At 42.9% G+C, this 14,856-nt stretch overlaps 1 protein-coding gene across 1 annotated transcript in view; it reads left to right on the top strand.

Moving 5' to 3' along the window:
- trdn (triadin) overlaps window positions 1-14,856 on the top strand; it is an 88,901-nt gene that overhangs the window by 53,106 nt on the left and 20,939 nt on the right. Inside the window, exons 9-14 of the mRNA XM_066676805.1 lie at window positions 792-1,079; window positions 3,514-3,597; window positions 7,470-7,562; window positions 10,048-10,092; window positions 11,126-11,167; window positions 13,151-13,240. Coding sequence (XP_066532902.1) covers window positions 792-1,079; window positions 3,514-3,597; window positions 7,470-7,562; window positions 10,048-10,092; window positions 11,126-11,167; window positions 13,151-13,240 — 642 coding nt within the window. The remainder of the gene's footprint in view (window positions 1-791; window positions 1,080-3,513; window positions 3,598-7,469; window positions 7,563-10,047; window positions 10,093-11,125; window positions 11,168-13,150; window positions 13,241-14,856) is intronic.

Raw genomic sequence — 14,856 nt, 5'->3', positions numbered from 1 at the left:
AAATAATCGATACAGACATAATTATGTCGATTAGAAGTTCTGAAAGTCGATTTTGATTAATCTAATTTTCGACTGATTGCCCAGCCCTAATACACACACACACACACACACACACACACACACACACACACACACAGGTGCATCTCAATAAATTAAAATATCATACCATCAAAACGTTAACTTATTTCAGTAATTCAATACAAAAAGTGAAACTCATTAAACAGATTCATTACAAAGAGAGTGATCTGTTTCGTGTTTATTTCTTTTAATGTTGAAGATTATGGCTTACAGTCAATGAAAACCCAAAAGTCATTATCTCAGTACATTAAAATCATGAACACAAAACACCTGCAAAGGTTTCCTAAGCCTTTTAAAATGGTCCCGTAGTCTGGTTCAGTAGGCTCCACAATCATGGGGAAGACTCAACGATGTCCAGAAGGCCGTCACTGATACCCCCCTGCTGTATCCAAGCATTTTAATAGAGAGTTGAGTGGAAGGCAAAAGTGTGGTAGAAGAAGGTGCACAAGCAACAGGGAAAACCACAGCCCTGAAAGAACTGTCAAAAAAAGGTCATTAAAGAATTTGGGGGAGATTCACAAGGAGCCACCACACAGACGTATCCAGGACATGGGCCACAGCTGTCGCATTCTTTGTGTCAAGCCGCTCATGACCCAGAGACAACACCAGAAGCGTCTCACATGGGCCAAAGAGAAGAAGAACTGGACTGTTGCTCAGTGTCCAAAGTCTTGTTTTCAGATGAAAGTAAATTTAGCATTTCATTTGGAAATCAGTGTTCCAGAGTCCGGAGGAAGAGTGGAGAGGGGCACAGTCCAAGCTGTTTGAGTCTAGTGTGAAGTTCCCACAGTCAGTGATGGTTTGGGGAGCCGTGTCGTCTGCTGGAGTTGGTCCGCTGTGTTATATCAAGTCCAAAGTCAGCGCAGTCGTCTACCAGGACATTTTAGAGCACTCCATGCTTCCCTCTGCTGACAAGTTTTATGGAGATGTGGATTTCATTTTCCAGCAGGACTTGGTACCTGTCCACACCGCCAAAAGCACCAATACCTGGTTTAATAACCACAGTATCATTGCGCTTGATCGAACAGCAAACTCACCCGACCTAAACCCAATAGAGAATCTATGGGCTATTGTCAGGAGGAAGATAAGAGACACCAGACCCCACCTGGTCTTCCATAACACCTCAGCAGTGCCACACGCCTCCACGCCATGCAGCACTGATGCAGTAATTCATGCAAAATATAGTCCTGACCAAGTACTGAGTGCATATACTGTACATACTTTTCAGTAGACCAACATTTCTGTATTAAAAATAATTTTTAAAATGGCTCATATAATATTCTACATTTTCTGAGATAATGACTTTTGGACTTTCATTGTCTGTAAGCAATAATACTCAACATTAAAAGAAATAAACACTTGAAATAGATTAGTATTTTGTAATGAATCTATATGAGTTTAACTTTTTTAATTGAATTACTGAAATAAATTAGAATATAATCAAGACGCTAAGATGCACATGTGCTCACGTTTCACTAATATGGTTTCGAACATAAAGGACTGGCGCCCCCTCCAGGGTGTATTCCTGCCTTGCACCCAGTGATTCCAGGTAGAAAAAAAAAGGGTCGGCAGATGTACGTTGCTCCACGTTGTATTATATTTATAACCTCTGCAGATAAAAAGTCAGATAACAACTAATACGGTAGATTTCCTTACAGTGTTATGAATTAAAAATACTGCTTTGTGTGTAAGTGTGATGCTTCTGTTCAACATAAACATCTCAATATGTTGTGCCTTGTGGGAGTTGTGCAGCTCGCAGAATAACACCAGGAGACTCATAATGGAGTGAGATACGGGGGAAGGGAGCTGTTTCTCTGTAGCAAGCCCCACAGGCTCACTTCCTCAAGACTCTGTGGGTTGAGATCAAGCTTCAATTCTGTTCGTTCAGACATCAATTCAACGTTCAGACAAATTATGTTCGAAACCATCCATCCATCCATTATCTGTAACCCTTATCCAGTTCAGGGCCGCGTCCAGAGTCTACCTGGAATCACTCGGTGGAAGGCAGGAAAACGCCAGGCCTTCACAGGGCGACACACACTTACACCTATGGACACTTACTTGAGTCCCCAATCCACCTACCAATGTGTGTTTTTGGACCATGGGAGGAAACCCACACAGACACAGGGAGAACACACCACACTCCTCACAGACAGTCACCCGGAGGAAACCCACGCAGACACAGGGAGAACACACCACACTCCTCACAGACAGTCACCCGGAGGAAACCCACGCAGACACAGAGAGAACACACCACACTCCTCACAGCCAGTCACCCGGATGAAACCCACGCAGACACAGGGGGAACACGCCACACTCCTCACAGACAGTCACCCGGAGGAAACCCACGCAGACACAGAGAGAACACACCACACTCCTCACAGACAGTCACCCGGATGAAACCCACGCAGACACAGGGAGAACACACCACACTCCTCACAGACAGTCACCCGGATGAAACCCACGCAGACACAGGGAGAACACACCACACTCCTCACAGACAGTCACCCGGAGCGGAACTCAAACCCACAACCTCCAGGTCCCTGGAGCTGTGACAGAGACACTACCTGCTGTAAAACTTCATACTGAAGATTACATAGGTACAGTTTTAAATAAAAATTACATACTAAAGACTTGAGAGTATGATTTGAGTATGAGTATAGTATGTGTGTGTGTGAAGGGGGGCTGGTCATTGACCGTGTAAGTGACTGTGTGAGTGTGTTTGTGTGTGTACATGTGAGAAATAGAGAAAGAATGCGCCAATATCTGTGTTTTATTAGAAAATATGGACATTTTATCATTGTGTAAAACGATGTTGTGAACTTGTGACATTAACAAAATGGCCGTATTCATCCAAAGGCCAGGAACAGCACAGAAATGGCAATGTTACCGGACGACAAGGATGACACTGCACTTTATTTGTGTGGTCTGTGGTTCCTCACTCTGAGAAGAGCTAGCTTTGTCTCAAATTTCTGTCAACTGAACTCCCCTCCATCTCCAGCGATTACCTTTTGGACACACCATTTTATGAAGTGATTTCACCGTTAGGGGAATATTTTCTTGGTTTTTATAAAATGTACTTTTGTATTTTTGTGCACCCCAGAAAATTACAGCTATGGCAGAGCCAGCCAGCATTTACCACCTGGAAGAGGCTCAAAAGTCAGTGATTTGAGGTCTACTCATGGGCAAAGAGCTCAGCCGCTCTGTCATTCCTCTATCAAGAGCATCTTTAGATGTGTTTCACACAGCGGCTGAGATTCCCGCTGAGAAAAGGGCCTGCTGGGCAAAGAAGAAATGAAACGAGGGACCTCTTCGCGTGCTGTTTTGACCCGTGGGCTTGAACAGGCTCCGCAGAGAGTGTTCAGAACATAATTCTTCAAAGCTACAAAACTTAACATACAGTTTTGTTTTCTATTTTTCTCCAAACATCAAATGAAGCAAAACCAAGGGCAATCAAGGAGGATGAAGAGGAAGAAGAGGAACCAACGTTACCGCTGAAGAAAGACGAGACTGAGAAGGAAGGTACTGTATAAGATTTGAATTACGCAGTTTTATAGTGTAATGTATTAAAAGTCAGCCATTTGATGTCAGCCATCACTGACCCTCGTGTTCAGTTTTGCACACAAGCCTAAGGTTACCTTGCCCAACACCGAATATCAGGGGCATTGAACACAACAGCATTGACCAATGGAGGACTAGAACAGTGTTCCTTGAAGTGATGAAGCCCAATCATGAGAAGCCTCACTAATGACAGCCCCTCTTACTTAAAATAATGTGTGTCCCCACGTTATTATTATTATTTATAACTGTTTAATTTGTGTCGATCCATGACTTAACCAATGCAATTCCAAAATTAATACTGTGCACACAGTTTACGACATCGTGACAACTTCTTTTTAAAGGTGATGTTCACGACTGAGATCAAAATACACGTTTTCTGATGTTTCCTCACCATTTACTTGCTCTCCAGTCTGTTTGTGAGCTTGAAACTTGGTGTCAGTAAACTAGTAAAATAAACGAAGTGGCTCGGTCGGACATGCTAGCCTTCACACCTCTCTCAGCTCCCGGCAAAAGAAGAAGAGAGACCCCCAAACATTGAAATTCATGAAAAGAGATCAGGATATGGCTTTATTCCTGCTCCATATCTAGGTTATATTCACTTACTTTTTGCCTTTTCTGATTCCTTAGGTAGGAACCCACTCTAAATTTGGGAGACTTACTCCATTATAGAAAAATCTAAAAAAAAACCCAGCTCAAGTTACAAACAAGTTTTTGTTGTAATTCGAACAGTGAATAAAATCTAACAGAAAAGTTAAACCTAATCCACATACAAACATACATTTTTTTCCTCAAACACATCATTTCACCTTAAAAGATGGATGTAGATGTGAACAAACCAGTTAGAACTGCAGTTCCCTACAAGAGAAGACAGGATGGGGTTCTCTGTCATCCAGAGTGTGTGATTGGTTGGGGTGGCTTTTGTGATCCAGAACTAATGACCCACTGGTAGTTCCTGAACACACCAACTCACCTGCCATCAAATCTAGGGCAATCAGATCTGAGATGGTGAAAAAGAGGACACGTCTCCGGGGGGTGAACGACTACTGACGTGCAGACTGACCAATTAAATGTTTACAGAGAAGGTTATCGACCAATAACGGTAGCTCTACAGTCAGACCGTCCAATCAGAAGATTTTAGGCTACTTCACCACGCCCCCTTCTCACTCAAGCGAACCAATCGGAGTAGGGGAGGGCGGGACTAGTTTGTGAACGAAACTTCTCGAAGTTCTATGTAAGCTCTAGAAAAACAAAATCCCGTTTTTTTAAGTCTGAAAAAAAGGACATGTCCGGGTAAAAGAGGACGTCTGGTCGCCCTAATCAAATCTTCACAGCAATGTGCTTCACAACATTGAGGTGGTATTTTTACGATATAGTGCACTCTTCCCACCACTTTGTAGTGGTAAATATAGTGCTGCAAAAATGGTGCACGTTTTTAAGTTCACTTAAACTGTCTCACAACAACAATGTCTGAGAAAAACCCGCATCAAGTAGCGTCCGAAGTCTCTGATTACCTTCCTGAATTCAGCTCCCCTTTCCCATAACATGTAGGGAATAGTCAGCAGGGCGGCACTTCTGACACAACTACCGTGTTTACAAACTAATCGAATGCAGATCCAGTGCCACTGTGTGTGATTTACAGCTGGACTGAGCAAGGCCTTAGTCTGATTTCATTCAGAACACAATGAGTCTCTTCTATTACGAGACGAGAAGCACTGCTGACTGGGGACTTGGCTCCAGCCACCAACGCTTTCTGCAATCATGTGTTTGTCATTCTGTTTAAATCGCAGAGCTGGCTGATTAGAATTTAACCATGATCTAATTTAAGACTTAATTTGGACAGATTAAAAGGACCGTCAGGGATACAGTGGACGAATCCGCGGGGGTGATCAAGGGGCAACTCCCCATGGAAAAACAGTACGCTTAAATCTCAGATCAGCACTGATTGCTTGTTTATAATTAGACACATGAACTCTGGGCCTATCTCTGCTGCCTTTCCAACATTTTCCACCAAAGTTACAATCAGAACTGTGCTTTTTACATTAAATGTAGCTTTGTATAATCAATGTGCATTGCCCCACCCCCACCCCCCGCTGATTTTAATCAAGATATGGTCAATGCTGTTGAAACTAAAAAAGAAAGAGGGAAAAACATCAGATAATAAAAAGTATTTCAGCAAAGGTCAGTGAGAAATGAAAGGGAAAGCATGAGCGTGCCGGTTTAATAACAGAAATCCTGCACTCAGCCGCAGGGCTTAGCGATATCGACAGCATTAGCATTTTAGGCACAAAGCATTCAAATCCAATCTCTGGAAGAATCTGAGAAAGCACACGAGCAACAGCCTCCGATCTGATCTCGGCTCCGAGATACAGACATATGCATTGCTCTTTAATATTTCTACATTTTTGGAGAACAGCACCATTCATCTCCTGCTTTATCTGCCCGACTGTCATAAAGCCTGCTTATTGTAATGATCCAATTTTCTGATGGGGTGCCATTCAGTCCAAAAGTGTCACATTAATTCAGACAAATTTAAGCAATCCAAACCTCTAATAAAGCTGTCATATTTGCGCCGTGACTTACGTCCACGTTTTGAAATTAATTTCACCGCTGTGATTGATGAATGCAGAAAACCTGCCCGGGCTTTGTTTTTACGACACGAGAATGTTATTAGATTTTCCAGATTACGATACCGGTGGCATCGGCAAGCAGCACTGAATGATTGTCAACAGCTGTGAATGAGATGGGAATATAAAATTAAATGATCTGATCCAATCACCTCCGCTCACAATCCAAATCCACTGACTACAATGGGAACCATTCTACTCTGAAACCTTGCAGCAAACTTTGTCCATGGGTGAAATGGTGGACCGACATATGGATGGCCCATAGGGTCAGTGGTAGGAGCAGAATGGGTTAATTAGAGGCCCCCTACGGGCTGCACTCAATAATAGCCCACGTACCAACCCACCCAGAGCCTGTTCAACCTTGGACCCAACAAGACCATGTTCGAAAGTATAAAACAAGTAACGATTTACACCATTACACATAGGTAACAGATCACTATGAAATACCACATATTAATAAGAGGTTGGTGTTCTGTTCATGTTTAATGTCTTTGTCTCACCTTCGTCTGTCACTGAGTTTGTGCACGTACACCCATGTTTATGTTCTTTACTGATTACTTTGCTATATTATAACACATTTGCATATTTCATCATAGCAACAATGGGAGAGAATTAAGTGAGAAATGTGTTATTTTAAAACTTTCTACACGGTCTAGATCTCATTGGTAGTGAATGCGAGCCTTATGCTGTGTTCTAGTGATGTCAGAAACTGGGAAACACCAATTTTCCCGCTTGTAAATGTAATCAAACTCTGGATTCTCGATGTGTTCTACCCGTGTCTGCGTGGGTTTCCTCCGGGTAAAGATTTTCTTCTATAGAATAAATTATATTACAGCAATGGTACACATAGTGTGGCCAAAAGTTTGTGGACAAGTCAAAACTATTGAGTAGGCGCTTGTCCCCGTTTGCTTCAGTGATGTTTCTGCTCTTTTCTACTAGATGTTGAGACTTTTCTATGAGGATTGGATGGCATTCAGCTCTGAGCGAATTAGTGAGGGATCACAAGCACCACTTTTACTCACACCAAAGTTATTTAATACTGCTCTACCACTCCAGAGAACTCGGTTCCGCTGCCCCACTGCCAAATGCTCTAGATGACGTTTTGCATTGAGCATGGTGACCTTAGGCTGTGTGCAGCTGCTCCAGATCATATCATAATCCACAGGAAGACTGTGCTATGTAACATTTCTTGCCTCTCTTTGTATTCAGATAAAGAAAAAGAGTCTCCTACCTGTGTGTGCCCTCTGCCTCAACAACCTGTAGAGCCTCCAGCACCTGACACGAAGGCACAGGAGGATAAAGGTACTCGATCGTTCCTCACAAGGTCAACCTGATGCACACTTTGCCTTGGCAGACTCCGGCCCGCTGCGCTGCGAGAGACAGACCCAGTGCGGTATCCATCTGGCAGCAAGTACGCAGCCGGAAAACAGATCCGGGCTCAGTCACTTCGCTCATCTCAGATTTAGGCCTGGTTTTCTGAATACAGATTAAGGAGAGTCTTAGAGACACTGTTGGTGGGGATTCTTCAGCGAAAGGCCTTTTATGTGGAGAAACAGGCTTAATCTGGCCTCTGAAATATAAGCCTCAGAACAGGCTCCATCTCGATCCGCAGCCACGGACCTCATATGAATTCTGACTCCTTCTTGTTATCCCTGGCTTTACAGGATTAGAACGGAGTCCGATTCTGAGGATTTTTGATATTTCCCCAACACAAGACAATGAACAATGAACATATTCATAAAAAAAGAGCTACAGAGAGTCATTAATTCTAATTAAAATACGTTCAAACGTCACCTTTTCCAAAATATGTCCTGAAATAAAGGGCATCGATAGGTCATTTTACCTCGTTTGCTACAGTAAACGTTTCCTCGGTTCCGGCAAGGCTTTACACTAGATGCTGGAACATTGCTGAGAGGATTTGATTGCATTCAGCCACATAAACATTAGTGAGGTCCGGTGCTGACACTCACCAGTGGGTGACGAGACCCATATCAGCGATGGATGGCACTAGTTATAAGAGGTGTTATATTACATTAACCATTTTCTTTCAGTTTGCTGCATTTTACCACTGATTACTTCAGAGCAGGGTGTTGTTTTTTCTGTGGAAATGATGCACACAGTGGAATGAAGTAAATTAAATCCATCGCTTTTGTTTCTGTAGCGCAGAACCGACCACAGGAGCTAATTCCACCGGATAAATATCATTAGGGGGGTCATTAATTGTACTCCTCTCGCACCAGCTAATAACCTCCAGGCTAAAGGAGCATGTTCTCCAGGATGATGCAATGCAACACCAAGATGAGGACAGAGAGAGAGCTCGTGCTGTATTGTTCCCGTCTGGATATTCAGATTTAAAAGTGCGATAACTCGTCAGAGCCGCACTGTGGCTGTCCAATCATCCACTACGGAATCGTGACATGATGTTCATCCATTCATTCATCTTCTGTAACTGCGTCATCCTGCTCAGGGTGGTGATAGTGTGGGAGGCCACTCAGAACAGTCACGTGTAAACATGTGCTGGAAGGTGGATTGGCGAGGTGCGAGTGACTGGGTGAGTTTGTGAGTGTCAAGCAGTTCTAGAAGATGAACGAATGAATGAACAAACGACGTAATTTATTAATGTGTGACTGTAACACTCCATATATCCCTCACAATACCACAGTGTGTTTTCAGGCTCCTAGCCCTGCCTTTAATGGGTCCTTTATCTTTTATTAATAGGATGAAGCAGCACATAATACATAACCAATGGGCTGATGAGAAAATTCAATTCCAGTCTGAGGTATTTTGAGACCAGTGTCTCCCCGCGGACGCTCTCCATGGCGCCATCTCGTGGATCGTTCAGTAGCTACAAGCCTTAAAATGATCCTTTCTTTCGCTGCAAGTCCTCAGTCTGAGTCCGTACAGAGAGGGAAGCGCATGATTTCCGAGCTTGTATTTTTAATAACCCTCCATCAATTTGCACAAAGAGGGCTATGCAGATCTGTCCTTAACCTTCTCTTCTTCTGTGCAGCGCAGAAGGCCCGGCTCTTATTTAACTCCAGGTCCGTCGGCTGGTTAATTTATGACCAGACGCGGAATCCTGTGGGAATCTCTGAGGATATGATTCATTCAGAAATCTCCATAATGCTCAACTACTGCTTTTACAGTCTCTCACTGCTGTGCAGCACACAATGCTGCCCCCTGCTGGAGCTTCGCCACAACACACAGGCCACCAGCACCTGATTTCTGTCCTTATTCTGGGGTATTGAGCACTGTCTGATCTTTAATATAGTCACCACAGTGGTGTGGACAGGTTTGAGAACCCTGTCAACTACGTACCATCGGGACTCCTACCTTTCCTTAGTGTTTGAGTTAGAGTTATGATCTACAGACTGAATTAATCCCCTCAGTGAATGAATAGAAAAGATGCCAGAGAGTTTGGAGCAAAAGAGAAAGGCCATGTTTAGGTGTGTTCTCTGTGGAGGATTTATTTAAAGGCACTATATTCTCCCTCTTTTCCACAAGGAAGTTCTGTCTTAATTAAACCTTTGATCAAACACCATTAGAGACAAGCCCCATCAAGCAGCATCAGACGAGGCACACAACAGATACGATATTAGCTAGTTTTGCCTTGTTCTCTCATTCCTCCACAGTCGTCATGTCTGTGTTGCTGTTTAACCTTGTCTTTCACATAAACATGGGTCCAGCGCTGTGATTGGAGAGACTCGGATGAGGGGGAGGAGCAATCCTAAAGTCTCAGCATTTAACTTTGCTCATGTTATGATTTTTTTTTTTTTTTTTTTTCCAGAAAAAGAGGTGAAGAAGACAGAGCCACAGCCAAAGGAGGAAGAAGGTACAGCACCCACAAGGCACTGTGTGTAGCTGAAAGTAACAGGAAATATTCATTTGAATATGAAAATTAAACATTCATTAATAATTCACGGTGGGGTTGGTACGGTGGTGCAGCAGGTAGGTGTCGCAGTCACACAGCTCCAGGGGCCTGGAGGTTGTGGGTTGGATTCCTGCTCCGGGTGACTGTCTGTGAGGAGGGTGGTGTGTTCTCCCTGTGTCTGCGTGGGTTTCCTCCGGGTGACTGTCTGTGAGGAGGGTGGTGTGTTCTCCCTGTGTCTGCGTGGGTTTCCTCCGGGTGACTGTCTGTGAGGAGGGTGGTGTGTTCTCCCTGTGTCCGCATGGGTTTCCTCCGGGTGACTGTCTGTGAGGAGTGTGGTGTGTTCTCCCTGTGTCCGCGTGGGTTTCCTTCGGGTGACTGTCTGTGAGGAGTGTGGTGTGTTCTCCCTGTGTCTGCGTGGGTTTCCCCCGGGTGACTGTCTGTGAGGAGGGTGGTGTGTTCTCCCTGTGTCTGCGTGGGTTTCCTCCGGGTGACTGTCTGTGAGGAGGGTGGTGTGTTCTCCCTGTGTCTGTGTGGGTTTCCTCTGGGTGCTCTGGTTTCCTCCCACAGTCCAAAAACATACGTTGGTAGGTGGATTGGTGACTCAGAAGTGTCTGTAGGTATGAGTGTGTGTTTGTGTTGCCCTGTGAAGGACTGGCGCCCCCTCCAGGGTGTGTTCCCACCTTGCGCCCAATGATTCCAGGTAGGCTCTGGACCCACCGCGACCCTGAACTGGATAAAGGTTACAGACAATGAATGAATGAATGAATAATAATTCATGGTGTAAATATCACAAATAATAATTTATAATACTACATATCAGCTGGTATTTTATAAACATGTGAAAATGGAGATTTTTAAATTGTATAAATCTTGCAGTTGTTTTGTAACCAGATGAAATGTGATGAAATCTCACCAGAACTCAATAAGTAACGTGATGCTCACTCGTCAAAGTCAGTAACGGCTTTAACATTCTGATATTTTCTGTTCTTTACAGTGAAAGAGAAGACGGTGGAGGCCGAGGTTCCTCTGCAGAAACGTAAAAACACTCACTATGGGTTTATTTCTGAAGTGAACTGGTGTGTAACTAACACTGTAACAGCAGGTGTGTGTGTGGTCTGTGTTCATATGACAGACCCCTGAGAGTAAACAGTGGTAGAAAAGCTGTTTTACTCAGTGATACACAGTTAACTCTTTAACATTCACTCTCTCTTCTGGAGCAGTGCCACAGAGAAACACCTCCTGACAAACATTTGTCATGAGATGAGAAATCTGAGGTGTAAAGAACCAGAGCATTGCATAGTTTTACACAAACTTTTCCCTCTCTCTCTCTCTCTCTCTCCTTTTCTGTCTTTCTGCTAAATGCCCTGCAGCTCCAGAGGGAGTGGAGATGGCTGGACCTCTGCAGGACTGTAAGTTTACACTTCTTTTCTTATGACACAATTAGGGCTGCAGCGATTAAACGACCTGAGCGACAACGTCGTTAAACACCTTTGCGCGGAAGCACCCTTTAATCAAAATTAATTAATTGCCTAATGTTCTTATCACACAGACCACAGCCCCAACTCACAGTTTTCAGAACCATCTAAACACCTACACACAGATTTTCAGCCGCCGACACTCAGCCGTTCCCTGGAAACACCAAACCAAACACACACCGCTCTGAGTGTTTACACCGCCCTTTACAGTTCGGCCTTTTCAACCACTGTAAACATGTAAAATCACATACTGACTCAGGAGAGGCGCTGCACCGGTGAAACGCTATTGAAGCATCGAGAAAGCTCCATTTTCTCTCGCTCATAGTTAGCGCTCAGAGCTTCTAGCACCAGGCAATGGAAGGATGTTTACGTAAATTCTTCGTGAATTCAACTCATAGGCTGTTCCTTCTTAGATTCTGCGGACTAATGAGCGCCGCCGGCTTCCGGGGGACGGGGTCAACTCCCACCTCAAAGTTGGGAGGCAGAAGTGATTGACACCTCTGTAAACCAATTGCAGGAACTAGCTATGGAGCGCCATCCAGGCCAAAACTTTTTAGACTAAACTTACATTTACTTGTTTGATCACAGATAAATTCAAATATTTATGTTTTGTGACCAACCGTTTTAAACATTTTGGACATGTTTGGGCACAAATCGCCTGCCTTTTTTAACTCCCGAATGCTGTAGAAATGTGCAGTTTTATTCATTATGTTTAATTTTTAACAACCAACAAGACATCTCATGCAAAAATAACACATTCTCTCCAGTATTACAAGCTCCACACCCCATTCTGTCTTAAATATTTTCATTTAATCTTTAATCATTTAGTAATCGTCTAACTGATAAACAAAAGGAAATAGACAAGTCGACTACCAAAATAGCCCTAGGCAGTCATACCAGGAGAAAACATTTTTATATGAAGAATATAAGCAGACAGATACGGGCAGTTGCTGAAACATTTACGTGTTGGATTCTGTGACGCTATGAATACGGTTAGATTTTCTGTTCTTTCACAGCACTGGGAGGTGTTGAGATTACTGTCAGCAGTAAGGGATTCACTGATATGTGAATGGCTGTCTGATAGCTGATATTTTTCAAGTACTTTTCAGCTAATTCAGACACGTAAACCTTTATAAAAGTAGAGACTGTGACTAGATACACCAGGATTAGCATTACAGAGCAATGGAGCCATCAGTTTTACAGGGAGTGCAAATGCAGGTGTCTGAATTATAGATGTTTTAGCTTTGGAGTCTAGTGTTGCCTAAATATGACCCAATTCTAGAGTACAGGACATTGTCGTCAATGTCATTCTGAAATATTATTCGGTATGTCCATTTTTATTACCAAGTATCTGCTGATATGTTTTTGTTATTAGTGAGCATCCCTTATTTAATATGACAGATGCCACAAATAGAGGTTTAATACAGTACAATAATGACATAAAACAACACAACACAATACAACGAGTCAAATACAATAAAATTCAATTCAGTTATATCTCTTAAAGCTTGCTGCTTAATGTTCTCCAACAATCTCTCCCACAGTGCCTGCTTGTCGTCCCACTCCAGTCTACTGCCCGGCACCCCCTGGCTGGTACGGTGAGTACTGCGTTAAATCTCCCAATCACAGCAACAGTGAGTTACACGAGTTCAACATTCCTGCTTTTTTATTTGATTGAAACATCTAACCAAAATGGCCATTTACCTTCCAGTGCATCACATAGTCACAGATAATCCACTGCCGCCAGCGTCTCTGCGAGGTATTAAAGCCATTTCACTTCAGTCTCCAGCAAAGTGGGTCATTAACTGTCAGAACGGATGATGCGCATGCACGTGGCCTGAAGTGTCTGAGAGCTAAAAAGCCCAAGGATTTAATTAATCCTAGTCTTTTAATGTGCCGTATTACATCAGAAAATGCTGGCTGAAGCGTTTGTGTGTGCTCCGTGTGCTTCCCCTCCAAGGTATTTTGTATTGTTTCTTCATGTTTTCTTTTTTTTTCCACCCTTTTAAATTCTTGGAATAAAGAATGGCTGCAAGGTGATAACATTTCAACTCATTTACTCCTCCTTTGATTGTTGGCGAACGAGAAGCAGTGACTCTGAGCAGATCTGAGCTTGTATTTTAATACAAACATGGTTCCATTCATGTGTTAATATGTCAAAGTTTAAATGACTTATCGATCTCTACCCACACCTCGTCCCTGTCCAATTAAAAAAACATGTATCTCCCAAAATAGTAACTTTACAGGTGAAGGAACAAACCTTCTTAAAGATTTGGTTCAGAGTGATTTTAGAGCGTTTCTATTGGTTCATTCATCATGAGATTTTCACACAGTGTGGACAGCTGCTGTGGTCAAATCATGTAGTAAACTAAAAGTCGACAAAAATGGAGATGGATGTTTTTAATTGGACCGCAATGAAATGCAACCCTTTGTATCCAGTGTTGAGAGAATAGTGAAACTAGAGGAAGGTGATTTCCAACATGGTGCTTCAAGAAAAACACACCCATGGGAAACAAATAAACATGCACATTTTTTACAAACGTATCTTGCTTAAGGGATTAAAAATGTCTTAAATATTGTTGAGAATGAAATGCTGTGAAGATCATGATTTTTTAATGCAATAATTTTGAGATGTCTTGACGAACGCAGCAAGCAAACGCTTACAAAAGTCCATTTAGAATCCAGTAAAAGTGCAAAGGTGGACGCTTGCCAATGCATTTGTGGATGGAACGTAGACTAAGTTTATTTTCATTTAAAGTTATTGAGAAAATGTGGCACTGTTATGGTTTTTCTGTTTGTGTTTTAAATGCTGCCCGTGCATGGCTTCTGCAGCGTGGGCCGATCAGTCTGAGGAGGCACTTTGAAATATTTGTAGAAACTCATAAGTCTACGGATGACTGTGTTTAAATTTAACCCGTCATGATTCATCTCAGAACTCCCACCATGATGCATTGGTTTGGGACCCCTAACCGTCTTCTTTTTTTGTGGTCATACGGCTGGTCATGCACTGCTGTGTTGCTGAATTTCTAATTTCAAATTCACAAGAGATGGAATAGACTAAATATTATTGCTTTTTTTTTTCCCAGAATCTCATGTCGCTGCAATAGCAACTCATGCTATCACTATTCAAAGAACAGGTACGTACACTACGTACAAGAAACCAGAATGTAATGCACTATGTAGATCTGGGGATTTTGGAGACCTCTCTGGTGGAAATGGGTCATAGCAAAACCATCTGATGATTGCAGGT

This window comes from Hoplias malabaricus, chromosome 7 (assembly GCF_029633855.1).
Source record: "Hoplias malabaricus isolate fHopMal1 chromosome 7, fHopMal1.hap1, whole genome shotgun sequence".
NCBI lineage: Eukaryota > Metazoa > Chordata > Actinopteri > Characiformes > Erythrinidae > Hoplias > Hoplias malabaricus.
The sequence above is the reverse complement of the archived record's forward strand: the minus strand, read 5'-3'. Positions and strand labels throughout refer to the sequence as shown.